General features: G+C 47.9%; 3 protein-coding genes across 6 annotated transcripts; 2 read left to right on the forward strand and 1 right to left on the reverse strand.

Moving 5' to 3' along the window:
• The first annotated feature begins 2,315 nt into the window (after positions 1-2,315).
• LOC120682484 (FT-interacting protein 7-like) lies at positions 2,316-6,326 on the forward strand. The gene is made up of 2 exons (XM_039964419.1): positions 2,316-2,396; positions 2,483-6,326. Exon 2 carries the CDS (start codon positions 2,687-2,689, stop codon positions 5,735-5,737), a length of 3,051 nt encoding a protein of 1,016 aa, XP_039820353.1. The 5' UTR covers positions 2,316-2,396; positions 2,483-2,686; the 3' UTR covers positions 5,738-6,326.
• Positions 6,327-8,162: 1,836 nt separating this feature from the next.
• On the forward strand, positions 8,163-15,699 carry LOC120681777 (1-phosphatidylinositol-3-phosphate 5-kinase FAB1B-like). Of its 4 annotated transcripts, XM_039963367.1 has the most exons (12): positions 8,166-8,517; positions 8,609-9,142; positions 9,255-9,399; positions 9,518-9,865; positions 11,029-11,964; positions 12,166-12,497; positions 12,622-12,748; positions 12,844-13,005; positions 13,110-14,351; positions 14,462-14,722; positions 14,810-15,118; positions 15,436-15,699. In XM_039963367.1, exons 1-12 carry the CDS (start codon positions 8,507-8,509, stop codon positions 15,487-15,489), a joined length of 4,461 nt encoding a protein of 1,486 aa, XP_039819301.1. In that variant the 5' UTR covers positions 8,166-8,506; the 3' UTR covers positions 15,490-15,699. The 4 variants fall into 4 exon arrangements, with proteins under 4 accessions (XP_039819302.1, XP_039819298.1, XP_039819300.1 ...); XM_039963364.1 differs by having other exon boundaries at positions 8,165-8,517; positions 14,810-15,699; XM_039963366.1 differs by having other exon boundaries at positions 8,165-8,517; positions 12,622-12,739; positions 14,810-15,699.
• LOC120681778 (UDP-galactose transporter 1-like) lies at positions 15,622-18,163 on the reverse strand. Its single transcript, XM_039963369.1, has 5 exons — positions 17,834-18,163; positions 17,145-17,394; positions 16,825-17,032; positions 16,431-16,662; positions 15,622-16,358 (listed from the first exon to the last, which is right to left on the reverse strand). Exons 1-5 carry the CDS (start codon positions 17,948-17,950, stop codon positions 16,146-16,148), a joined length of 1,020 nt encoding a protein of 339 aa, XP_039819303.1. The 5' UTR covers positions 17,951-18,163; the 3' UTR covers positions 15,622-16,145.
• Positions 18,164-24,094: the final 5,931 nt, after the last annotated feature.

Consider the following 24,094-nt stretch of genomic DNA (forward strand, 5'->3'; position numbering starts at 1 on the left):
TTACTGTACCTGCTCTTATTGAGCGTCAGGCTGGTCTTTCTTACCGCCCGCTGCTGGCAATGTTGTTGCTCTTAACTGGCCCACTGCATGCCCACTGCCTCAACGACAGCAAAGCAAGCTCAAGCTGTTCCACTGCACTCCAGGCTCCAGCTAGACAGATCGATGCTAGACAACTGACTGGAGGAGTCCTGCACTACCACAGTCAACTAAGGACAGTTTCAGTGGGAGTTTCATGAGTATATTTATTTAAATTGAGAACTAGGTAACTGTGTTAGATGAGTTTCATCATCATGAAACTCTTCTCACATCCCATGAAACTCCATCCATCTCTCTTCTTGCCATGTCAGCAAAGTTAATGATATTTAATGTCATGAAACTTCTATTGAGACTGGCCTAAGGGTCGTGTTTGGTCAATGTGGATGAAAAGTTTTTTACGAAAAGATGAATATATGCATGGAGTACTAAACGAAGTTTATTTGCGAAACTTTTTCATGGATGGGTGTAACTTTTCGAGACGAATCTAATGGGCCAAATTCTACCTTGATTGGCTACAGTGATGCTACAGTACCACGTCTAATCGTCTCCTAATCGTACGGTCAAAGGCCTTATTAGTTAAACTAACTGCTATTGTACCATAGTTATGGAGGTAGTTTTGTAATTAGACTTCATTTAATATCTCTAATTAGTGGTCAAAGGGCTGAAAAGTTTTTATGAAAACTTTTTTGGGGGCAACCAAACACGATTGTAGCACTTTCGTTATTATTTGGTACTGTAGCACTTTCATTATTATTTAACAATTAATATCTAATCATGAACTAATTAAGTTTAAAAGATTCGTCCCATCATTTATAGTTAAATTGTGTAACTAGTTAATTTTTAACTGCATTTAATATTTTATGTACGTGTCTGAAGATTCGATGTGATGGATACGGTATTGCAGGAAATTTTTTGGGAGATGACCTAAACATGGAGCTGGCTGCCTAAACATCGGTTAGTGAACTTGTTTCAGAAAGACTAGTACCAGTAATTAGTAAGTGATGAGACGCTAGCTAGCAGGCAGCAGCTAATTAAGTAGCCTTTTTCTCTTTTCATCATGCATGTAGAGTACGTATATATGACCAATATATACGAATAATGCAAATCCACTACACTGAGAGGTCATTGTTAATAATCAAGCAGCAGGTAGAGGTAGTAGACACAATAATTCTTGCTTTTTCGAAAATTAAGGACGTCACATCATGGATTAAATGGTGATAGTTGACAGCCCAGCTATCATATTAATCAGCCGCTCCGATCCGTTTGGTTGTTGTACCATCTACCATTGGCAGTGTAGCCTTTCATGTTCGGATGGCCTTAAAAGTTGGGGGCTAAAAATTAGTCCTAGGCGTAGTGAAATAAACTAGAAGGGGGCGAAGCGAGAATCTAGAACGAGAGCTAATGGGCTCTAACCACCAATTGGCTATCGATCATCTATCTTTGTAATTTGCCTACTATTAGTTGTTTTGTTTTTTCCAAGTGCATAGTTTCTATATGTTTTGGTACATAGCAAAATCTACAGATCTAGGAATATGAAAACAACTAATAATTTGGAGCTTAGGAAGTAGTATGTTCATCATTAGAGGCTAATCAGAGCTAATGGGCTCTAACCACCAATTGGCTATCGATCATCTATCTTTGTAATTTGCCTAACATGTTACATGCTAGAATTATCAGGACGAGGTGATCGGGAATTAATTATTAGCAGCAAGTATATAGTATGTATGCTGAGGCTGGCGGGTGGACCGGTACTAGTATGATGGTTGTGTCGTGGCTACTAGTACATATTACTACTAGTATTAAATTATCTTTTTTAGGTGTTAGCACCGCTAGCTAGGCGCTGAGATGGATCATCAGAAATGAATGGAGAGCACCATGCACAACTTACTTGGCCTGGTGCTTCAATAATTCATTTTTTTAAAGGACTGCCTCAATAATTTAAATTCCGCATGGACTGAACGTGCTACTGGGAAAAAAAGGGAATTACTCTACTAGTACTACATGATTGCATTGGATTGGATCGCATGGGCTCCCTCCTACTTTTAATTTTTATTTGAACAAAAATGGACCTTTTTCTCTTAATTTCTTTTCTTTAAAAGAAAAGAAAAGAAAAGAAAGGCTGCAGGTAGTTGGTGGGAAAAATATTTGAGACATTCTCTTCTTCTTTTTTATTATAATAAAGAATAGAATAGCACAGAATAGTGCGTGGCAGAAGCAAGAGCCAGTATAAATAGGGGTATAGTATGGTATAAATAGGGGAGCAGCTGAAGGGAGGGGGAGGAAGGGTAGCTACCTCTGACCAGCAACAACAAGGATAGGATCGGAATCGGACGGACGAGCGCCGACCGACCGGCTGACCGGTGGGCCCTCTTCTTCCTTCCATTTTATTTTATATATACATACATACAGTAGTGTATATATATATTTATTCTATTTCCACCCACAGCACAGCGCACCGCCGAGAGGCGAGGCGGGAGAGCCAAAGACCAAACCAACTTGTGCAAGTCCAGGCTAGAGTCGTGCGTGCAGTGGACGCTCCTCCCTTCTTCCTCCCGAAAAAGCTCCCACCATGACGGTTGATTGAAGGAATTGGCCTCCTCGCTCGCTCGCTCTAACCGCCCCTCCACCGCACCAACAAACTAAGATAATCATGAAGCTGGCCGTCGAGATCTCCGACGCCGCCGACCTCGCCCCCAAGGACGGCGCCGCCTCCTGCAACCCCTACGTCGAGGTCGACTTCGACGACCAGCGCCAGCGCACCGCCACCAAGCCCGCCGACCGCAACCCCTACTGGAACCAGACGCTCGTCTTCGACGTCCGCGACCCCGCCAGGTTCCCCTCCCTCGCCATCGATGTCTCCGTCCTCCACGACCGCCGCCACCAGGACCACAACGCCCTCCGCCCGCACACCTTCCTCGGCCGCGTCCGCATAAACGCCGCCTCCGTCGCGCAATCCTCCCAGGAGGCGGTCCTCCAGAGGTACCCGCTCGAGAAGCGGGGGCTCTTCTCGCGCGTCTCAGGAGACATCGCGCTCAGGATCTACCTACTCACCAGCAGCCAAAATGGAGACAACTCCAACAATGCTGCTGCTGCTTCCATGGACGACCAGCAGCAGGAGCCCGAAAGGATCGTCAGCTCCGCCTTCGCACCACCAGAGGGGAAGAGCGGCAGCAGCAGCCACGACCACGACGACCAGGAGGAGCCGCGACCGCGCATCTTCCGCTCCGTGCCTGCGGCAGCAGGAGGAGGCGACCAGCACCAGCAGCCGCGCCGCGCCTCTCTCCACGCCGTCGCCGCGCCTCCCCCGCCGCCCGGCCAGACGGTCGTCATGCCGCGCCCCGCCGCCCCGCCCGGCCCCCCGCCCGGCGGCGCCTACGGCCTGGTCGAGACCAAGCCGCCGCTGCCGGCCAAGATGGGCCCGCGCGCCGCCGCCGCCGCCGCCGCCAAGATCGCCTCCACCTACGACATGGTGGAGCCGATGACGTACCTGTATGTGAGCGTGATCAAGGCGCGCGACCTGCCGACCATGGACGTGACCGGCGCGCTCGACCCCTTCGTGGAGGTGAAGCTCGGCAACTTCAAGGGCGTGACCAGGCACCTGGAGAAGAACCCCAACCCGGTGTGGCGGCAGACCTTCGCCTTCTCCAGCGAGCACCTGCAGGCCAACCAGCTGGAGGTGGTGGTCAAGGACAAGGACATGATCAAGGACGACTTCGTGGGCCGCGTGCTCTTCGACATGACCGACGTCCCCGCGCGCGTGCCGCCCGACAGCCCGCTGGCGCCCCAGTGGTACCGCCTGGCCGACCGCTCCGGCGAGAAGCTGCGGCACGGGGAGATCATGCTGGCCGTGTGGAAGGGCACGCAGGCGGACGAGGCGTTCCCGGAGGCCTGGCACTCGGACGCGCACTCGCTGCCCCTGGAGGGCCTGGCCAGCACGCGCTCCAAGGTGTACTACTCGCCCAAGCTGGCCTACCTCAAGGTGGTGGCGATCGCGGCGCAGGACGTGGTCCCCGCGGACAAGGGGCGGCCGCTGGCCCCCACCATCGCCAAGATCCAGCTGGGCGGGCAGGTCCGGCGGACGCGGCCGCAGGGGTCGGCGAACCCGGCGTGGAACGAGGAGTTCATGTTCGTGGCGGCGGAGCCGTTCGACGAGCCGCTGGTGGTGACGGTGGAGGAGCGCGTGGCGGCGGGGCGGGACGAGCCGGTGGGGCGCGTGATCGTGCCGGTGGCGGCGCCGTACGTGCCCCGGAACGACCTGGCCAAGGCGGTGGACTCCAAGTGGTTCAACCTGTCGCGGGCGCTGACGGCGGACGAGGCGGCGGCGGGGAAGAAGGACTCGAAGCACTTCTCGAGCAAGATCCACCTGCGGCTGAGCCTGGAGACGGCGTACCACGTGCTGGACGAGTCGACGCACTACGCGAGCGACCTGCAGCCGTCGGCCAAGAAGCTGCGCAAGGGTGGCATCGGCATCCTGGAGCTGGGCGTGCTGAGCGCGCGCAACCTGGTGCCCAGCAAGGCCAAGGAGGGGCGGCTGGCGGACCCCTACTGCGTGGCCAAGTACGGCGCCAAGTGGGTGCGCACGCGCACGGCGCTCAACACGCTGGCGCCGCGGTGGAACGAGCAGTACACCTGGGAGGTGTTCGACCCGTGCACGGTGCTCACGGTGGCGGTCTTCGACAACAGCGCCGTCCTGCCGCCTGGTGGCGGCGGAGAGAAGGCCGACCAGCGGGTCGGCAAGGTGCGCGTCCGTCTCTCGACGCTGGAGATCGACCGCGTCTACACCCACTTGTACCCGCTCATGGCGCTCTCCCCGTCGGGGCTGAAGAAGACCGGCGAGCTCCACCTGGCGGTGCGCTTCACCTGCACGGCGTGGGCCAACATGCTGGGCATGTACGGGCGGCCGCTGCTGCCCAAGATGCACTACACCCACCCCATCTCCGTGCTGCAGCTGGACTACCTGCGCTTCCAGGCGATGCAGATGGTGGCGGCGCGGCTGGGGCGCGCCGAGCCGCCGCTGCGGCGCGAGGTGGTGGAGTACATGCTGGACGTGGATTCGCACATGTTCAGCCTGCGCCGGAGCAAGGCCAACTTCTACCGCGTCACCTCGCTCTTCTCCGGCGCGGTGGCGGTGGCGAGGTGGATGGACGGCATCTGCAAGTGGAAGAACCCGCTGACGACGGTGCTGGTGCACGTGCTGTTCCTCATCCTGGTGTGCTACCCGGAGCTGATCCTGCCCACCGTCTTCCTCTACCTCTTCATGATCGGCGCCTGGAACTACCGGCGGCGGCCGCGGAAGCCGCCGCACATGGACACGGTGCTGTCGCACGCGGAGCTGGCGCACCCGGACGAGCTGGACGAGGAGTTCGACACCTTCCCCACCAGCAAGCCGGGGGACGTGGTGCGGATGCGCTACGACCGCCTGCGCAGCGTGGCGGGGCGCGTGCAGACGGTGGTGGGGGACCTGGCCACGCAGGGCGAGCGGGCGCAGTCGCTGCTGAGCTGGCGGGACCCGAGGGCCACGGCCATCTTCGTCGTGCTCTCGCTGCTCGCGGCGGTGGTGCTCTACGTCACGCCGTTCCAGGTGGTGGCCGTCGTGGCGGGGCTCTACCTGCTGCGCCACCCGCGGTTCCGGAGCAAGCAGCCGTCGGTGCCCTTCAACTTCTACAAGAGGCTGCCGGCAAAGACAGACATGCTGCTCTAGCCTCTAGTAAAATAACTTAACCACCATCTACCAGGCATTCTATTCATCAGACTGCATGTTGCAGCAAAATAATGAAGCAAGCACTGTATTTATTTTGTCCGTCCGTGCTTCGCATTCTTTCTTTCTTAGAATAACTAACTGTGTGAGATCAGAATCAGATCAGCATGGAAGCTTCGACATAGCAGCTGCAGCAGCCATCAATCATGCATGTATGTACTCTAGATATTACCAGCAGCTGCAGCAGCAGATGAAAGCCGCCACCCTGTTTGCTGTGCTGGTGCTGGAGGCGGCTGCTGGAGTGGTGTGAGAGAAAAACACTGCTGGCTAGTTGGTGGCTGGAGGCTGCTGCTGGAGTGGTATGAGAGAAAAACACTATTGGCTGGTGTTAGAGCAGAACAGCAGAACAGGGTGAAGAGCCACTAGCTACCACTAGTGGTACTGGTAGGTAGTTGAGGCATTCTTTTCAACCTATCATGCTGCATGCATGATGGGATGATGAGTGGGGCTATACTTTTATAAAGATGAGGAGAGATATCCATGGAAGAATAAAGTTGTGCACGGAACGAAGGTGCACTCACTACTGACTGCATATTCTATTCCTTGTGTTCCCTGTCTAGTGTACGCATATTCTCCTTTATGGATCGGAGTACTAGCATGCATATGTTGGGATCGGGATTGGGATTGGGATTGGGATGCCCTAGTCTTTTCTTTTGTGGTGGCCGCCGGATTCGATTCTGGAATTAGCAAGCATGCATCATCAGCAGAGTAGCAGATCGGGATTGGATTGTAGAAATTCATGACAGGCCAACCAAATGCAAGCAAACACTTGTATATATGATGAACAGAACATGAGGGATAATAGATGCATGACATTATACTTGCAAATTAATGGCTTCTGCTGAGACACCCTACGGACGGAGTAGTTCCATGCATGGACCTACTGATTGGTGGCCTTGTCACGATGGATCGATGCATCATTGTCTCATGTCATGCCGTGGTCGTTGCACTGCACGCATGCCTCTGCTGTCTGCTACCTCCCGTCCCGACAGAGACGTGACAACAAACGACAGCTAGCTAGATCACGGAGGGCGGGCCGGGCCGGGCCGGCCCACTGGTTGGTTGCAATACTTGCATATTGGGCATTACTTGCATATGCCCACAGCATATGCTGTGGCTGGAATGATGCTACTACATTGCATATCAACAAATTGAATATACTTAATAATGATGCTACTACATACATCATTGTGAAAAGTTAACTAGCTACAAGCACACCTGAATTCAATGAATGAAGGGGATGGGTAGCTAGCTAGCTAGCTAGCAGCATCCATTTACTCTCTTCGTTTAAACTGCAAGTCATCCTAATTTTTTCAAGAGTCAAAACATTTCAACTTTCACATACCATTTTGCCAACAATTTCTCTTGCTCGAGACTTGGGGTTGTTTGGATAAGAGGCTAAATTTTAGACCATGTCATATCAAAGAGAATCTTGGTATTTAGAAGTATTAAATGAAGTCTAATTACAAAAATAATTACAGAACCTCTGTGTTAAACGTCAAGACGAATCTAATAAGATATATTAATTCATAATTAGTGGATGATTACTGTAGTAAATCATGGATTAGTTAGGCTCATTAGATTCATCTCATGAATTATTAGTATCCATCCGTGCAAAAAATTTATAAACAAATTTTATTTGAGACTCCTAAATAGTAAGATTTTCTTTTAATATGACCCGAGGTAAAAAGAAATCTCTGGAAACAAACGGGTCTTTAATCTGACCACAATACGCATTCATGCACATGATCGATGTCCCTGCTGCTTCCTGACATGATTGCTGTTGTTCCAGGTGGCGCCTGCTGTTGCACGGATCGAGCTCACGTCTCTCTCTCTGTATAGACTGTTTGTTTGGCTGGGGCGGGTGACTGGGTGGCTAGTGTTGATTTGGTGTGAGAGAAAAATATTATTTTTTGGTTAGCTGACAAATAATAATAATATAATGTACCGATGCATCCATCAGCTTATTATCATTGCTATATACATCGACCACAGAAATATAATAATATAATGTACCAATGCAAAAATCAAGCTAATAATCATAATAATAATTAACAATCATCATCATCTGGTGTGTGTATATTTGTACACATATATATGTCTGGTGTGTATATATATGTAACCGTGCATGCATTGTGGTGTTGCCACCTCAGCGAGAATGCAATAATTCGATGCATGGTTGCTTGCCCCTGATGATGAGTCGAGCCGCCGAGTTTGATCTTGCTTGATCGATGATCCCCCCTTGACCTTGAGCTGCTTGCCCTGATCCGATCCACGTGGCCTTTCGCTTATCGCCGAATATATAGCTCCATCATCGATCCATCTGTCGTCTGAGCTGAGCTTGCTAACGTGTCACCATGCATGCATGTCCACGATGGCACGCAATAATGCACGAAATGAATTAATCAACAAATTCTTGGCAGAGCCGCTCAGCTCTGCAGTCTCCTCTGCTCTTGCAAGAGAGATCTATCTGAAGTCCTCCCAGCAACCGGTATTATTTCATTTCATCCACCTCCGCCTCCGCCTCCGCCTCCTTCTGCTGCCTTTGTTATCAGCTTTCGATCCTCTAGCTACTCTCATCTCGATCATCAGCTCGCTCTCCATCCTTGGGTTTGCATGCATACATCGGGATTTCTTCTGGCATTCCCTTGATGCAGCAACATCATATAGATATATATCGCCACCACAGTTGTTGAGCTCCGTTTTTTTGCCATGCCCACAAGGTATTCGATCTCTTGTCTGCTTACCATGCATCACATGCAGCAATTCTCTTGTGCAGTGCTGCAAGTATTAAGTTACTTTCATATCATACAGGGACGACGCCATGGGTGCTGATCCAAATAACCATCTGCTGCATTCTTATCCATCTCGGGATGACACCCTTACCAGCGGTGAATCTGAATTATCGGATGACGCCATCTGGAGACCGCCTGAGGCAGCCGACGACATGGAAGATGATGGGACGACATCTGACGACACTACAACACAAGAAGACGAGGAGGAGGATTCTAGTGGCGGTGATGGCAGTTTCAGCTGGTGTCAGCAGCAGCCCACAAGCAGCAACGCCAACGCCGCCTACAGCTACAGGGAGGAGCGGCAGAAAGCCATGCTCAGAGCCATGAACGGCCAGCTCAAGATGCTCGCCGCTCGCTTTCTAGAGTCGGCCGGCATCCCTGCTGCTCTACACCAATTGCAAGGCGCCGACACCTGCTGCTGGCTCGACATCGTCACCTCCCTGTCCTGGGAAGCCGCCCTTCTTATCAGGCCTGATGCCACTGCCGGCAACGAGATGGACCCTTCCTCTTACGTCAAGGTTAAGTGCCTAGCATCTGGTACCCGGCGCCAATGGTACAAACACATCCATCCCATTCCCACACTAGTGCTAATAAATTCAGTGCATGCTAATACTTACGATGATGATGATGTGTCTGTCTGTCTGTCTGTCTTCCCCTGCATTCAGTGAGGTCATCAGGGGCTTAGTCTTCAAGAAGAATGCCGCCCATAAGCACATGCCCACCAGTTGTCACAATCCCAGGCTACTTCCTCTTAGAGGAGTACTCGGTGATTCGGATAATGGCTTCTCATCATTCAGTTCCATAGAGCAGGTCAGAACTTTGGCATTTATATGCGTACACGTCTGTGGACATACATACAGAGGGATTGCTATCGGTTGATTCGATCCCTTTAACATACTATCTACCTTCTTTCTCTGATTATTATCAGGAAAAAGACCATCTGGAGAAGTCAGTCTGTAAAATGATGCAGATTTGCAGACCAAATGTTGTCATGGTCGAGAAAACTGTTTCACGCGACATACAGGAGCTTCTCCTCGAGGAAGGCGTCACTCTGGTGCTTGATATGAAGCTTAACCGGTTGCAAAGGATCGCTCGCTGTTCTGGCTCTCCCATACTATCGTTCTCAGAGGTTCTAAGTAAGCCAAAGTTGAAGCAGTGTGACTACTTCCATATCGAAAAAGTTACTGAGGAGCACAACCATACCGTTGAAGCTGGAAAGAGGCAATCTAAAACATTAATGTACCTGGAAGGCTTTCACAAGCCATTGGGATGCACAGTAAGTCTTATACCTCAAACCTGATTCTCATTGCCTCTGATTGACACTGCACTCTGATGTTGTACTCCCTCCATACTCGAAAAGAATGTCGTTTTGGACAAGCTTTTGGTCAAACATTGGGAACATAAATCATGAATAACTTTTAAGTTGTTGAGTTTCAAAATACAAAAATCATATGAATAGATTTGTCTTGAAAAATACTTTCATAAAAGTATAAATATATCACTTTGCGATAAATATTTTTATAAAAATAAGAAGTCAAAGTTAAGCTTTGGAGACCGTGTCGCTGTCCAAAACGACATTCTTTTCGAGTATGGAGGGAGTATTGTACTAAGGCTCACCATACCTTTCTTTATCTCCTTATGAGTGAAGGTCACAACAGAACCTCTGCTTCGACAGGAGCAATATGTACTTGCTTCTTCGATATGCTTGTTTCCGTTTAGAAGCATTTACCCGTGCGCGCCCGCCCGCCCGCACGCAGATATATAGAAAAAAAATCCTTTCTACACTTACTTGTAGCTACTCGCACGTGTGTATCTTATGACGTAGTACGTATCTGATCCAACAAAGAGTATGTACGTGGAGTATGTGTTCATACTAGAATATCTATGATGGTATACATGTTGGACATGTGATCATACATAGAGTATATGGACATACTTATTTTTATATACTAAGACTAAAGTATAATCATAATATACTTAAAAGATAGGGATGCTTTAGAAATTTTTCATATATATCTATTTGAAGTATCTTAGAATTAGTATATGAACATACTCAAAGTGATAAATGAGTATGTGGACATACATACGACGGTATACTGATGTTCTTTGATATGCTTCTTTGATATTGATGAACCTCCGTGGCTCCATGCTACAATGAAATTGATTTTAAGTGTTAAAAGGATGATCTAGATATGTTCTTCCCTTCTTTGGGCAGACAACATCAAATTTAAATTTGGCGCACAGATAGAAAGGTACCACTTCTAAGTTCTATTCATGTTCAACTGTATATGCATTCCACTTTGTGTGCAGTGATATCTTCATTAGATTAACAGCTTACTTCTAAGAATGATCTGTAGGCATTCTTAGACGATGATTCATTTCCTCTTTTGTTTATTATTTTTTAAAGAAACAGTTATTCCTTTTGTCTGCACTCTGCAGATAATGCTACGAGGAGCGAGTAGTCAAGAACTGAAGAAAGTCAAGCAAGTCATGCACTACACAGTGTTTGCAGCATACCACCTTGTTCTTGAGACATCCTTCTTTGAAGATCAGAGAGTAATATTGAACAATAAAAATGCTTCCCAAGAAAAAAATTCTATCAGTAGTAAGGCGGAATCATCAGTAATACGTCACGGAATCCCTGCTCCCTCTATTGGTTCTCACCCTGTCGGTCCTAAGTATCCCTTAACTTCTAGTGAATCGGTAGAAGAACCCACTAAAGGGAAGACAGTTACCGTTTCTTCAACAAAAATCGAAGATCTAAATTCACTTGAGAAGGGCTTCCCTAATGAGCTCCCCGAGGGTCCAGCCATCTATTATGATTCTAATCAGGCACTTCCTTCTGAAAGACTAGTATCGTCAGTCCCAGGATCACCAAGAAGATCCATTGATATATTACGTTATCAGAATATTTATTTACCAGTCACGTCTTCTCAAGAGACAACTGATCATCAGAAAGAAGACATGCTTCAATACTGTCAAATCATGGCAGGTAATAGTGTACATATTAGCCCGAATGTTAGGGTACAAGCTGGTTCTGGTGAGAATGTGGATCACTTAAGCAATCCCCGGAATCGAGCATCCACTGAAAGCAATCAACAAATGGCATTGGATGATCCTTCGGTTAGTGAGCAACCATCAACTCCATTGGAAAATGGGGAACAACAAAGCACCAGCTACGTTAGCGGAGACAAGACCTCAGATATAGACGAGGTGGATGCTGTCTTGGAGTCGCAGAGCATACTTATTTTGTTGTCCAGCCAATGTATCACGAAGCAAGTTATCTGCGAGCAGAGCCATCTATCCCGTATAAAGTACTATGGAGATTTTGATGTCTCCTTAGGACGATATTTGCAAGACATTTTGCAGAATCAGGTAACACTAGCACCGTTATCATTCAAGTTATGTTTACTCGTCTACTTCTGGGCTTCTTGGCAGCTGCATAATTTTTTTTTGTTGAGGAAAACAGCTGCATAAATTCGATACCTACAAGCAAACAACTTCTTCATTCCATTCTTTTTCCCAAGTCGATTGGTAGAATATGTGCATGATCCATGATTTGTGTATTTTTAGCAGAATCTCAGCTGTTCCTCATGTGGAGAACCCCCAGAGGCTCACATGTACTCATACACTCACCGCAATAGGAATCTGACTGTTGTTGTGAAGCGTTTGCCTAAATACTGTTTACCTGGTGAATCAGAAGGAAAAATTTGGATGTGGACTAGATGTCTAAGATGTGAGCATGAAAGTGGGATCTCTAGATCATCACGAAGGGTGCTAATGTCAGCTGAAGCACACTATCTTTCGTTTGGGAAGTTCCTTGAACTCAGTTTTTCCAGCCATTCAACTGCTAGAAGGCTATCAATATGTGGACATTCGTTGAATAAGGATTGCCTGCGCTTTTTTGGGTAAGCTCAAGAACGAAGAACCTTATGACATCAATTGCAGATGATTTCAGAAGCTACTTTTTCTTCCTCCGTATATTGTAATGAGGTTTCCCCCCCCCCCTCGTTTGGGATCTGTTAACTTCAGGTTGGGCTCCAAAGTTGCAATGTTCCAGTATTCATCAGTCAAAATTTACACTGCCTCCAAACCACAGCCTACTCTTGAGTTTCACAACCCCAATGCTCATGAATGGTACGGGCAAGAGGTAAGAAATGTATGTGTCATTCTCACTTGTTGGTTTCTTCTCATGCTTATTTTGTGAACAAGCAAGTCTTACTGGAGCCTAATGCCTCTGTTGCATTCTTTAAGGTTCTTGCTAGAGGAGTCATGCTTTTCTCTGAAGTCACAGGGTTACTACAGAACCTGAAGGATCAGTTTTCTGAGGTGGTAATCTATTGTGGCGCCTTCCTTCCTATTGAAGAGTTCTCCCAACTTGAAGATATGTTGATTAAAGAGAAGTCCGAGTTCATGGTAAACTTTCCTATCCTTCTTGTTTTTTGGGGGGTAGTCCTTACATCGGTTACTCTAGATTTTTGGTAATCGGCATTTCACCGTTTATCTTTATCATGGTGCAGTGTACTCTAGCACAGGCAGTTGATCGAAGTGGCACACCAAGCTCTGTGCATGAGATCCTTAGTGTAAATTGGCTCTACCAGGATCTTCTGCTTGAACTGTATGTGTGGGATCGCCGGCTGCATCAACTTGTAGAGGGCATATCAGCTGAAAGAGAAAGAATGGGAATTAGCATCAAGGGAATTTCTGAATTTAAAGGTGACCAAACTGGAGCAGTTGCTGAAGCAGATGGTGTTACTGAATGTACAAGCAACAAAGTGTCCTTCGAGAATGGATGTATCGAGATAGACAAGTTCAGTGAACCAGGGACTGGCACAACCTTGCTTGATGAAAATGCATGGTTGGAGAACAATGAGCTAGTTGCACGTTCAATGTGTCCAAAGCAAGAGCCGTTGAGTATTCGACAGCAGTCCAGACTTCCCCCATGGGATGATAGGGAAAAATGGGTTTGGAACCCATTGCATGAGTCCAGATTGGCTTACAGGCAGGACCTGGAGGCCGGATGTCTGGAAAGGTTCGAACTTGTTAACCACTATTGTTCATCTCATCTATCCCCCTTGCACAGACACAATCAATCTGGTGAGGAGGTGGGTTCTCCACAGTTCACAGTAGGTCCATGTGGCAGCGTCTTGTGTGTATCAGAGGATGAGATATCCAGCATAATATCCCGTGCTCTTGCCATATCTGAGGAACGTCGTTACTTACTGGATGCTATCACTGAGAGCGCACCAGCAGACAGCAGGGTCGGAGAGCGTACTAAAACAATGGAGAAGTCTTACAGCTCGGTATCTGAAATTTCCTCTGCTTCTTCGTCCTGGTCGTCTTCCGGATCTTCAGATTCTGAGGCAAGCATTTCATCTGATGACCTCTCCAGCTATGATAGCTCGCTTCTGTCATCCGCTCAGCATCCGGAAATATCTGTCAATGGGAGAGTAGTTCTCAAAGGGAAATATTCAGTAATCTGTGTACACTCTAACCAGTTCTACAATCTTCGAAAGAAATGCTGTCCATCGGAGCTTGCGTACATTACATCCTTGAGCCGTTGCAAGAAGTGGGATGCTCAAGGCGGGAAAAGCAAGGCTTTCTTTGCAAAAACAGTGGATGACAGGTTCATCATAAAGCAAATAAAGAGGACAGAGTTTGAGTCCTTCATAAAATTTGCTCCTGATTACTTCAAGCATGTTTACCATTCTCTGGACACTGGGAGCCAAACTTGCCTTGCTAAAATCCTAGGAATCTACCAGGCATGAGTACTTCACATGGTTATTTAAGGTTTTCCTTTGTTTTTTTACCGTACCTGTGGTTGTCTTGCTACGTAGTATTTTTAAACAGTGAGTATCCTGTCTTGTTTCAGGTCAAGCAAATAAGGCATGGCAAGGAGATTAAGATGGACCTGATGGTGATGGAAAATATCCTGTTTGGGCACAATGTGTCCCGGACATATGATCTGAAAGGCGCTGTCTTTTCACGGCATGTCTCTGACTCGAATGACCATGACACCGTGTACTTGGATCAAAATTTTGTGGATGACATGCGCGTTTCTCCAATCTACATTGGTGGAAGAACAAAGCATCTGTTGCAGCGGGCAATCTGGAATGATACGGCTTTTCTCACTGTATGTATTGACTTTGATTTTGAGCTGCAGCGTCTGCTATATATAGGTAGTAGTATACATGTGTTGACAAAAGAGTTGTGGTTGCAGTCGATCAATGTTATGGACTACTCTCTACTTGTGGGAGTGGACAAGCAGAAGCATGAGCTCGTGTTTGGCATCATCGACTACCTGAGGCAGTATACATGGGACAAGCAGCTGGAGACATGGGTGAAAACGTCTCTGGTGGTGCCCAAGAACGAATCGCCGACGGTGATTTCCCCCAGGGAGTACAAGAAGAGGTTCAGGAAATTCATGAGCAAGTATTTCCTGACAGTTCCAGATGACTGGAGCACGGAGAATCGCCCGGTGTCCTGCAAATCCTGTGCTCACGCTGGCAGCGCCAACTTGCCGGACGAGAAACCACCTACGCCTGCTAATGGGGTTGAACCCGCTCTAAATCCGCCCCCTACCCATATTTCAAGAGCCCTAACTACCACCCGCCCGACCCACCCCGTCGGCCAAACCGCCCCAACCCGAAGTCATGACGGAAGCTGATATGTGACTTACGCTCCGATCTACGACCATTGCGCCACAACCCGTCCCAACCCATCTGTGTCGTCAACCCAACCCGCCCCAACATGTTTCATAGTGTCACCCGTTTTCACCCATCCAATAATACCCGTATTAAAACCCACCCAAAAAACCCGTCAAACCCCGCCCCATTAGTAGGAGTAAAACCACCTCAGCATCCAAATATAAATCCAAATCCAATCGTGGCGTGTGCGTAGTTCTCTTTGGCTCCCAGGGTTTTTGATGAGAGACTTCTTTCTTCTGGCTTATTGTTACACATTCAGCTGCCAAGTAGTCCAAAGTATGCAGCTTTATTTTAGGCAAATTATTGGAGCCACAATGCGCCGAGGTCCACAACCACAATACATGTAATTTCCCAGTTAAAACATGATTTATATCAATCCCACCTGACTCATGTCTATCTGTAAGCCATGCAAACAACGCTACGGGACATGGCAATGGGCAATGCCAGCTTTGGAACAATGCTGCAGGATCTAGCATTCTAACAGGCAGCCATGCTATTGAGGGCACAGCAAATTGAGCGCAGCCTCAAGACAACGAGCAGGGAACAGCTTTGGACCACATCAGCTGACAAATTCTAGGCCACAGCAAATCAGCCTTCCTAATAACGAATTCAGTTTTGATACTGGAGACTAATATACCAAAGCAAATGAGACGACAATGATGCTATAAGAATGCCCAATTACACGAGTCTCTGACCAGCCGCCCACCGATGCATGAGTATATATATACTCTTGTGAGCCCTAACTTATGCAGCCTTGAGCCCAGCAACTTTCCTATAACCATTGTCAGTCTTCTCTGGGCATACCATCTTTCTGTAATGTACCTCTTCCGCTGCATAATCGCCAACTTGCTAAACCTTTTCTTGCTTGTCGTCCACAAGGGGAAGCATCTCCATCTGATTTCTGGGCAAGTTCCCTGGAGCCGCAGCCTGCCGTTGAGATATTAGATGCCTAACGTAGCCATAGAAAGTGCAGCCAACCAGAGTGATTCCACATCCAATTGCATTCATTGCAGAGATCGGGTTCCGGAAGATCAACCATGACACTAATACTGCCACCGCGACCTACAAAAGCATGTTCCTTCAGCGAGTGGAGGGAACAGGGAGAACATAGGGCAGAATATAGTCGTGTCTTACTTTAAGGTTTCCAGCAACATTGAAAGTCACTGCTGTAGTTGAATGGATCACGTAGAAGATGGAGAAGTTAAGGCAAAAAGCAAGCACCCCTGAACCTAGGATGATGACCAGCGCAGGAACAATTGAATCGTGTGTGTAGAACCAGTTGATCACGCCACCTCCTTCCAGCAACATTGCTGGTAGAGCCAGTATCATGGTGGCAAAGGGCGCCATATAGTACACTGTGTTAATGCTGTAGAAAACATAACAAACTATCTTAGCACTCTTAATTTCCATTCAGTAGGGGGGATAAAGGGATTCTCTTGAAAGATCAACAAACATAAGATGTTTTCGACACCATGCTAGGCGGATCACACCAATTGCTAAATAAGCAACAGACAAGACAAGTGTGTACCTGTCAAATTTGTATCCATGGAGTAGGGACTCTGCCAAGATGGTCTTTGTAGATGTAGCCAGGCAGCCAACCATGGCAGCGCAGAAACCAAAAATGTTGAAGCTGAGCTCTGTTACCGAAGTTAGGAGTATGCCCCCAACTATAGGGACCAGGGAAGCCCATATGCGCCATTCAAAATGCTTGCTCCAAACTAGCCACTGCAGAATAACTGCATGACATGAAACAGGCCTATGAGAAGATGATACCACAGTCCAACGCACAATAACAAGCAGAAGATGGAATGGAGAATGAGGGCAGGAAACGCCACATAATGAAGGTACCTGTGGTTGCAGGTGTGAAAGATTTGATCGTCTGCATGAAGGAGACTGGAATGTAGCGCAGGCTCACATTTCCCAGCACAATATTTATGCAGAAAACAAATGACATTGGAAATATCCTTTTCCAACGGTCCTCCGGTTCAACTTCAATCAGTGGTTTGGCCTTAAGCACATGGATTGCAACATATGCACCAATTGAAGAGCATATGAAGTGGACGCAGGACACGGTGAGAGGAAACTTGAAATCCAGTTTCTGCAAGGAAAAAAAAGCATCTTCTGTTACCAAGGACGCAGATTTTCACCAGCGTTTGCTCCTACACGCAAACATACCAAAAATAGCTGAATGCAGATCAGCAGCGAGTTTCAGTCAGAGCAAACAACAAAGAACATTATTATGTGACTAACCTGATGCACACTATAACTAGGAGGCGAGGCCTTTCTTCTCTATTTGTACAAGTATGAAGCGACACTAGATTCATGGAATAACAACACGGCAGCATGGCTCCATGGAATCGAGGTTCAGCATAAATATCCGTGATTTGCAACCGGGAGTGTGTTTCTTAGCCTAGTCTCCCACCCAATCTAATCTAGAAGGCGAGTGTACTTTGGGGGCATTTGGCATCCAGATCCGAGGCAGAGCATGAATGGATTGGAGAAGAATGTTGGGGCAGAATGGTAGGAACAGAGGGGACCTGGAAGATCCACTTGTTCATGATGATGACGGTGACGTTGAAGCCCCACCACTGGAGGATGGCGAGCACAGCGCGCAGGGTGCCCAGGCCGGCTGCCGCCTTGCCGCCGTCCTCCATCTCCTTCTCCTTCTGCTGTTGCGGATGAGGAAGACGAGAGGGCGGAGATGTATGGGACCAGGCTCGTCGGCGTCGTCGGCGGCGAACCCAGTCACCTCACCTCATCGTCGTGGTGGGGAGGAGGAATTGGTGGAATGGGAAGGGGGGAGGGAGCAGCCAGGCAGGCAGGCTCATACTAGTCTACACTCAACTGAGAGAGAGAGAGACAGAGAGAGATTGGATTCAGACACTCAACGGAAAAAAGTTCTTTTACTCCCTCCAAAATATTTAGATCTCCAGTTATTTCTAATGCTACAGCAATTTCGAACCACTAATTAGAAATATTAAATGTGAATAACTGACAAAATACATTCTATAATTGCAAGATAAATCTTTTAAACCTAATTAGATTATAATTAGATAATGTCTTAATAGATTTATCTTGTGATTTTCCGTCCATCTGTGCAATTAGTTTTATAGTTAGTTCATATTTAGTCCTCCTAATTTTTGGTTGAAAATTAATATAGTAATTTTTTTTACGAAATTGATTAAATTTAAAATTGTTTGACTCATCTGAAACGAGAACTAGACTGAGGGTGCAATTTAGGATTTTAATATGATTGAGGGACTGTTTGGGCAGTTTGCCTAACTCGCCGCATCAATTGCTGGATTGGATTCCTGTCATAGATTTAGACTACGGATGCCTTGAATGTCGGAGCATTTTCAGCCGATTAATCATCTATCTTTGTAATTAAAAATAGTTTTCTGATGACAGAAGGTTCTCAATCCAATTATCATTACGAATTTTTTTTATAATAATGAGAAAAATAATTTCCTCTTATCTACATGAAGGAGATTTATTGCTCTATTTTTACCCTTTGGCGAGGATTTTGGTAGTCCGCTACAGCTACTATTGCCAAAATGTAAAAATAGTTATCGGCAATAGGGTGGAAGTTTTACCCCTTCCATCCCAACGTATATGTCACAACTTCATTTGCGAAGATCAATAGTATTTAGTGTGGAGCCTAGTACTATTTGATGGAGAGAAAAAATGAATATTGATTGGATGCGCTGCAGGTCTACAGCGCTAGAGTGGTAGGAACTTAAAATACTGTTTTTTTAGGCTTGTTTAGTTCCCAAAAATTTTCAAGATTTTCCGTCACATCAATTTTTTAGATATATATATATGGAATATTAATCTATCCTATAAAGGATGAAAGAATTGAGAACAATTGTTACTCACTCTAATCCACCCACCCCTCTCACAAAGTACCTCTTTTAATCCCACATGGAAGAGTTTAGTGCTTGACCAAACCTCAAAACACTATCAAGAAAAATATTTCTGCCTAAATCCCTTTTCTTTTCACACCACGCGTGGCCTTACCCGCCCACCTATACCCAAAGCGCTAATTCCTCGCGACGCCGCCTCCCAGCGCTAATTCCGCCGCCTCCCCAGTTCCCGATCCCGCCACGTCCATCCCGCTCCGTCGCCGCACCGCACTGATCCAAAAATCAGGTGCCTCGCCTTCGTCTTACTCGTCTGAACCGAGTGCTGCCCTGCGCTGGTCGTCGGGTGAAGCCCCTCATGGCGCCCTTGCGAACCCCGGCCGCCGCCGCCGCCGCTCCGGCCGCCGACAACGAGGAGCGCCGGATCTGGGCGACAGCGAGCGGCGGCGCTCGGGTGGGAGGAGGACCCGCCCGATCCGCTCCGTCCCTCGCGGATCCGTCCCGTCACGCGCGTCCTCCTTTTCCTCCCCGCTCGCCCGCGGCCGCCGTCGCGCGTTCTCCTCCGCTCGGTCGCCGGCGTGTGTGTCATCCTCCTCCGCTCGCTGGTGTGCATCGTCCTCCTCCGCCCGGCCGTCGGCGCGCGCGTCGCTCTCCTGAACCAGGAGCTGCACCTCGCCGCCGCCGCGGGATCTAGTGTTCAGGAAGGACGCACGCGTGCCGAGGCGCCGCTGCTCACCTGTGCTGACCGCCGCCACCCCGCGTGCCGACCGCTGCGGCCGCGCGCGTAACACCCGACAGCCTCTAGAACAAGCCTCTGATCCGACGACGCCGCACCCCACGACGTCGACGCCGACTCTGACGAGCATCGTCCAGGCACACCGTGACGCCGCCTCACCCCGACGTGGCACCTGCCTCCAACAGGCGACGGCCACCTACCTCTCCATCATCTACGACGACGACGACAGCCTCGACAACAAGATGGAGCAGCTGCAGTAGTGCCTCGAGGACTGCGGCAAGAGGTCGGAGATGACGATGCGGCCCCTGTCCCCTGATGATGATGGTGGTGATGAACTGATGATGCGGTTGCTGTCGGCCGGTGCAGGTACGAGTCGGTGGTGGAGCAGCTGTCGAACGCTGTGTTGACAGCCAATTCTGGCAGTTCAGAGGCCGACTGGTCTGACCGGTCGGACCGGTCTGTCCAGTTGTAATCCGAGTAGGCTTCGTTTTACTTTGAAAATTCTTTTATAAACCGACTTGGAGAGGGGTACGACTTCCCCGACCTATAAATATAAAGGCTAAGGCCGATTGAGGTATTCCCAATCGAATCAATACAAAATATATCTACTTTTTGTTCCTCTCAAACCATAGCTTTTCCAAACCCTAATTCTGTTCTTCTTGCGTCTCGACGGTGTTTGAAGACGCTCTGAGTGGCCTGCCGACTTCAGAGCAACCCTACGTTCACGAGCTCCGACGGGGTCCCTCCCGAGCTCGCTGTTCTAGGTCTTCGCGAGTTCCCTGCCTGCACCGGTCGGACCGATCGGCGAAACCGGTCAGACCGGTCCGCCCAGGGTTTTCGCTGTGTTGATTGTTTTGACGATCGTCGCGCGTTCTAGCGCATTCAGGTGTGTTTGGCACGATTCTGTGTCAACATACTTTTTGGCGACTCCGCTGGGAAAAGATTAATCTAGTTTTAAAACCGATCTAATCTAGTCCTCGAAGAAGATGAGCACTTCAGAGATCAACAAGGACAACATCATCACGGCTACGATGGAGGAGCTCACCGAACAGGAGCGCAAGGCCTACCTTCTTGTGGAGGAGCACATCAAGGCTCAATTCCTGAAGGGCTTCAAGAAGGATCGTGGTGGCCTCATCAAGAGGGTGGAGGAGTTCGTACTGCCGTCTCCCAAGCTTAACAAAGATAAGATTGAAGAGATACCCAATGTAAGCCTCTCTCCCTTTGATATTTTTGATAAGATGTCATCCATGATGGATCAAAAGATTGTTGCTGCATAAGCCACTGCGGGTGACGTTTTAATTAAGTTGAGTAGTGATATTGATGCGCTTAAAGGTAAACAACCTATGTTAGATCCTAACTCATCAGATCCAAGTTCGGCTACCCCTGAATTCACATCTGAACCAATGTTCGGTTACCAGACCGGTCAGACCGGTTACTCAGTACCGTCGCCGGTGCCTCTTGAGACGATTCCAGGTTCGGCTGCCCCTGACCGAACTAATGAATTGTCACTATATACACCACCTCGCACCACTACTGTAGCAGTTGGGTCACGAGGGTCCGGGCCTAGCCAAGGACCGATCCCAACCTCCTCACAGACGATGCCACACGGAAATCCTAATGCACATCGTCAATTTTCTGAGTTTTATACCAGCCAGCACTATCAAGCCGATCTCCTTAAGTTTAAAGCAGATCTGGCTAATGCAATTAAGAGTAAGCTTGGGGTGGATATGGGTACTACGCGTTTATATCAAAAGCCTTATCCCGCTGAGTTTGATTTTGTTTCTTTTCCTGCTGGTTGGCGTATTCCTGAGTTTACTAAATTTAATGGTGTTGATTCTCGTACAACTTGGGAACACGTTAGTCAATATGTCTTGCAGTTGGGAGAAGCCAGTTTCAATGATGCTTTGCGTGTGCATCTATTTTCTTTATCTTTGACTGGAACGGCTTTCTCTTAGTTTTCCTAGCTTGCTCCTAACTCTATTAGCAATTGGTCTCAGTTGGAGCATAAGTTTCATGATCACTTTTTTAGTGGGGAAACCGAAGTGAAATTATTGGACTTAACATTGATTAAGCAAGGCCGTGATGGATCGGCTTCGGATTATTTCAAAAGGTTTAAAGAAATTAAAAATCGGTGTTTTAGTCTGACGATTTCCGAAAAAGATTTGGCGGATTTGACGTTTAATGGCTTACGTTCTTATTTGAAAGAAAAACTTGAGGGCTTTGAGTATCATACGGTGAATTTCTTGCAAGTCAAAGTCATGGGTTTAGAATTTAAGCTTAAAAATGCCAAAGACACCTTTAAGCCTCATCGGTCCAATACTCATGTTCTTGATCATGATTCAGATAGTTCGGACGATGAGAATAAAGAGGTGTATGCCACTGAGTTTGTTTGGCCATCAAAGGCCAAACCCGGTTCAGTTCCGTCTCTCAAGCCGATTCAAAAGAATCGTCAAGAAGAGCTGAAATTTGCGTTTGATGTTTCTAGGTGCGATCGGATTTTTGATGAATTGCTTAAGAATGGTAATATCCGATTGTCACATACTATTCCATCTCCTGATGAGCTTAAACGATATGCATATTGTAAGTGGGATAACTCTACATCTCATGCTTCTAATGATTGTAATGTATTCCATCGACAGGTACAATCGGCCAATAATGAAGGACGATTGGTACTTTCTGAGATGCAAATTGACAAGGCTCCTTTTTCTATTCATACACTCGAATTGAACAATCCAAAGGTGCTCATTCGGCCGGAACAAGCCGAAGGAGCTAAGGGGAAGAATGTTGTCATCGGTGATCCAAGACCGATGAATACAAGTGACAAGATCCTTGCCAAGGAGGTTATTAAGGAAAAGACTGATGATGGCAAGGATACTCTGAAGATCATAGTCAGAAATCCTAGACTCGTGGGGCAAGGAAGGTCTCCACTAGAGAATCGGTCTGCTGATCAGCCACGACCGGTCAGACCGGTGTCTCCGACCGGTCAGACCGGTCTGGCGACCATCCCCGGACTTTCAAGCCAAAGCGTCCGGAAGTGGGTACTTGGAAGACCAACGAGGTAAAGGTGCTGGGAAGAGCTGCTAATCAGAAGCCCACCTTCAACCAGTTGTTGAACAAGTACACAAAGGCCGTTCAAAAAGATCGGCTGCTAAAAAAGATACCGCGATCACCACCGCGCCAAGATTGTCTAGTGTCCTCAAGGAGGGAATCCAGCAGGCGCAGGGGTGATGTTTGTTGGTATTTTGCAACATCACGAATAAAATCCGCAAGCGCACGGATACCGCTGTAGCTTTCACCCAAGAGTATTACAGGGTATCGTATCCACTGAGGAACGTGAGTACGCTATCTACAGGTTCAGGCTCATCCAAGGACACACACGCCGGTGTGGAGAAGACAGAAGAGAGGACTTTCAATATCTAGAATCTATGCCTAGAAGAAGAGATCACGTCGCTGTTATACTTCGAGCTAAAGGTATCGACCGACTTATACAAGCCGGTAACACCAATATGTGCTCTATCCAATATCCGAACATGGAGGATTACTAAAAGGCTCGAACAGGGCTGTCACCACCTGCCGGTTACCTCTACAAACCGTGGGACTATCAGACAACTGAGTGGTATAGTCCAGCCTAGACACCACGTCTATGCCTTTCCCTACTAACCTTAGTCTTGGCCAAGACTACCCTTTTCTATCTGGGGTCTTAAGCCAAGATCAAATGCTACTCGCTAGCATACACATCAACTAATATAAGGCAGAGATGATAACTTGCGATCTAAACTCTAATTCCAAATAAACAAACAAAGAAAGTCTCGAACACTTACAACCGAATAAGCATCCGTCGAGGTACAAACGGAGAAAAATGCCGACAGACCCAGCACTTCCCCAGACTCCTCGTCACTCTCCTTCTCTTCTTCTACACCTCCTAGTCTACCTAAGCATCTAGGATGAAGGCCTCAAGCTCCAAGGGAGAAAGGTGAGTTGAGAGGGTGTGATGTGTGTGTTCATTCCTCTACCCCCCTTTGTATTTATAGGAGGGAGCCACGGGGTGAGCTGCAGCCGAGCCACGGGGTTAGTAAATAAATCTATGCTAGCATTTATTTCACATTTTGGTTCCTTTTTGTGCAGGAGTTGACTATCAAAATTGGTCGTTAGTGACCGTCAACAAGATCCCCCACACTTGGCCCTTTGCTCGTCCCGAGTAA

Source organism: Panicum virgatum, chromosome 7N, assembly GCF_016808335.1.
Source record: "Panicum virgatum strain AP13 chromosome 7N, P.virgatum_v5, whole genome shotgun sequence".
Classification (NCBI taxonomy): Eukaryota; Viridiplantae; Streptophyta; class Magnoliopsida; order Poales; family Poaceae; genus Panicum; species Panicum virgatum.